Here is a 3635-nt window from a genome sequence, read left to right on the forward strand (position 1 = left end):
GCTCTGTATGAAAAGTCAGAATGGATGATACAAAGTCCACACAATAAAACTAATACCCTTCACTCAGAAGAAATCCATCAAGTCTTTACTTAGAAACAAATTTCAGGCAGGCATGTTTATCTGGTTATTCAACCTCTTCAAATCAGGCGCAGTAAAATAAAAGGGAGACAGTAACAAGGAACAAGAAGTAATAACCTGAGTAAAGAAAACAAATTTTAAAACTTCAAAGAACCGATATAAAACTTAAAAGCTACATTATGTAGTTTTGTGTAGCCTCTAAAGTTCGTTATAAGTATCTAGCACCAGCAACATGTCCAGAATAATGCCTAGTATTTGGGAAAAACATCCTAGACTGTAAAAAGAAGTTGAATAATGTTTTACAAGTTCTAATTTAGGAATATTTCTATCTAAATCAGTAACTTTTTTTTTGAGGTCTAAATGCCTCAAATAGTAAGCTTCAATATCTAGAAAATGCATTACAGAATCCACTGCCAGAAGATACTGGGTAAAGTTTTAACATATAAGAAAGAGTTTGTTATAATTAAGATAACTCCTCATAGACACGCTTCAAGAAATAATAGAATATCTGAGCAAATTCAATTCCTTACCATCAAGCTTCCAAATTTAGAAAAAAAATTTAATATATTTACTGACCCTAGCACAATGCTGAAAAAAAATCGCTCATTTTGCCTTTTTATTTTTTGGACATAATAAAGAACCATCCAAATTACTGCATTAAAAGCACGTAAACAGGGTTGACAGTAACATCGACTTAGGTGCCAAGTTTGGGGGCCTGCCAAACAAACTGCGGTATCTGTACCTGTCCTCTTAGTGACAGTTGAGTCATCACAACATGAATTGTTTGTTGGCAGAAGCCGGAGATCTGGATTAGCATATCCTAGTTTCTAGGCTTGAAACTGAAGCTGATCTCTCAGGCACAGGCAAAATCTTCCCTCAAAGAAAGACCAACTACCGTATCTACTTGAGTATAAGGTGACCCGAATATCAGCTGAGGCACCTAATTTTACCACTAAAAATGTGATAAAAAACTCGGTGTATACACGAGTATATAGGGTAACTACTGTACCAACTACAACAAACTCTTTAATCTTAATTGGCCACAAATTCAGAGCATCAAAATTTTAAATATCTACAAAAGTCCTTTGCTCTTAAATAGCCAATAGAAAAGTAGGGAGGAGGAATGTCCCATTCCTCTCAGTCCATGGTACCATGTTTCCAGAACTACATGAAGGGGGTCCCCGTGAGTCCCAGTCAACTCCACAGTAACAGGTACATGTATGGTATTGGAAAAGCAACTCTTTCTTTTCTTTTTAAGCAACTAATTCTTAAGTCACTGCACATTGATTAATTCCTGAAGTCCACACCCCAGACCTGGTTAAAAACCCACTACGTTTCTAATATGTAACCTATACAAATCCTCTGTGCTTATCATAAAATTTTGCAACTAAAGCACTGCAGCCACGTGCGTACTTTGTGTAATGACTCCAACTAATAAGAGCCTGTGAAGAACCACCGAAGAACTGTGAACAACAGTTACAAACCTAGGTTTCTGGAGAAAATAATTTTGCCAGGAATTTAGCATTTCATACAATGAAATACCACCTAATGCCACAATTTAAATATACCGTTAAAGTCCATGGATTACAGAAACATCAATATATGCTTAGTACTTCTTACTAATATAAATTCTGTTACACCTCCAAAGATAGCAATGAGTTTAATTAAGAAGTCTAATAAAAAAGTCTAATCATACTAATAAAGCCTATTAAAATTCACTACCATGCTTTCTTGAATTGATAGTCATCTACCCAGAAAAGAATCTCCAAAAAGAAATGCTTTAAATTGTTCATGATACTAAAAGGCCCATTTGTTTTCTCGTATCAAATTAACAGCTCCTTGCTAATGATACCTTCCGGAAGTACTGCTTCAGTGGCCCGAGAACTGTCACAGGAGTTCTCATCCTCGGGATTTTTTCTTTTTTGAAAAAGCAAGCTTAAAAGGGAAAAAAAGAAGCAGGTCACCCTGTACTGTTCTGGCAGAGGACTTAATAAAAAACTGTCGCTTCTTAATAATCATTTAAAATCATCTGCCTTCCTAAAGTAATTTTTTTCTAAATATATATATGCTTCTCAGAGTTATGAAAATTTTATGCTAACTCCAGAGTATTTGTACAGGTTACACAGAAACTTAGTGGACTTTTAACCAGGCCTGGCGTGTGGACTACTGGGGAACAGGAAGGAATTAAGCAATGTGCAGTGATTTAAGAATTAGTTGCCTTTCAAATACTTTGTACCATATACCTGCTCCTGTTGAGTTGACTGGGACTCATGGTGCCAACCAAGGAAGTTAAAAGTCTTTTTTTTTTTTTTTAACATTAGTCTTCTCACATAATTTGAGCTCATTCATCACCAGGTCCTTCTCCCAGCCAGTTTGCCAAGTCACAAGACTGGCTCCTGTTTACAATTCCTCCCATCTATCCCCTGCCAATATATATCAAACACTCAAGTCACTTGGCTTAAACCAAAGTCTCCCAAAGAGTCCTCTCAAATCCTAATTTAGAATCAAAATGCACTCATTCTGACTCATCTACTTAATGGAAAATTTTTAAATCACCTGACTTTCACAGGGCTAAGTGTTGCCTTTTGATGTGGTCAGACCCTAGAGAGTTCCGGCCCTCACATCAGCACCCCAAATCTGATAGCAAAATTTTAAATTCTCATTTTAGACATCTTTTCAAACGGAGTACCATGGTCTCTTGACTTTCAAAGCCAATTGCCAACTTTCAATTCATTCCAGGACTGGTCTACACTTCTTTCACCTCGCTGCTACATACACCCTGTTCAGGGCTGAGGCCTACTGACTTTTCACCCACTGGCTGCAGTCGGTAAAGAAATGAAACAAAATACATTTACCACCACTGGTTTTAAAGATAGCTTATTACACAGCGCCCAGTGTCCATAAAAGACTCCAGGGACCACCTTCAGCCAACCTGGCACTATAAAAGTCTATTGTTCAGGCCCTTGCAGGCGCCCCCGCCCCCAGAGGAATGTCCCCCAAATCAAACAGTCCTTCCAACCAGGCGATGGGGCCATGATTCACCAAAAACTGCACTGAGGAGTAATGGAATATTTTCACCAGTGGCACGCTAAAACTAAGAGCTTCTTTCGGAAGATGCTAAGCAACGATCCCTGTAGCAATTAATCCACCTGCTTCACAGGCCGAAAAGCAAGAGAGAGAGAAGAAAAGAGGAGCCGGGGTGCTCCCGCAGCTTCTCTAGAGGTTAAGAGAACAAAGTCACACTGCTGCACTGTCACTTGCGGGGAAAGGGGGAGGGGGCGGATCATCTGGGAAACCCGGCCCCGGGGCTGGAGCGGGCGGGGAGAACTCGGCTGGGCGGCCGGGATTAACATTCGCGGTCTCCCTTCTCCCCCCTTCTAGAAGCTCCCCTCCGGGCTACGGCTCGCCGACGGGGAGTCTCAGATGCCCGCCCCTTCCAAGCGACGCGCCCCCCCCCGAAAAGGACCGAGTCAGGAGAGTGAGACAGCGTGAACCCCGAGAGCCCCCTCCGACCTCCCCCCACACCCTCCAGCCTCCCCCAGAGCCCTGCCCAGCCC

General features: G+C 40.9%; 1 protein-coding gene across 1 annotated transcript in view; it reads right to left on the reverse strand.

Moving 5' to 3' along the window:
• The window catches only part of NPEPPS (aminopeptidase puromycin sensitive), a 95770-nt gene extending 93789 nt beyond the window's left edge, over positions 1–1981 (reverse strand). Inside the window, exon 1 of the mRNA XM_004707098.3 lies at positions 1931–1981. Within this exon, the coding sequence (XP_004707155.2) occupies positions 1931–1981 (51 nt within the window). The remainder of the gene's footprint in view (positions 1–1930) is intronic.
• Positions 1982–3635: the final 1654 nt, after the last annotated feature.

This window comes from Echinops telfairi, unplaced genomic scaffold (genome assembly GCF_000313985.2).
Source record: "Echinops telfairi isolate 266 unplaced genomic scaffold, ASM31398v2 ScPeMD7_7458;HRSCAF=8496, whole genome shotgun sequence".
In the NCBI taxonomy this organism is placed as follows: domain Eukaryota; kingdom Metazoa; phylum Chordata; class Mammalia; order Afrosoricida; family Tenrecidae; genus Echinops; species Echinops telfairi.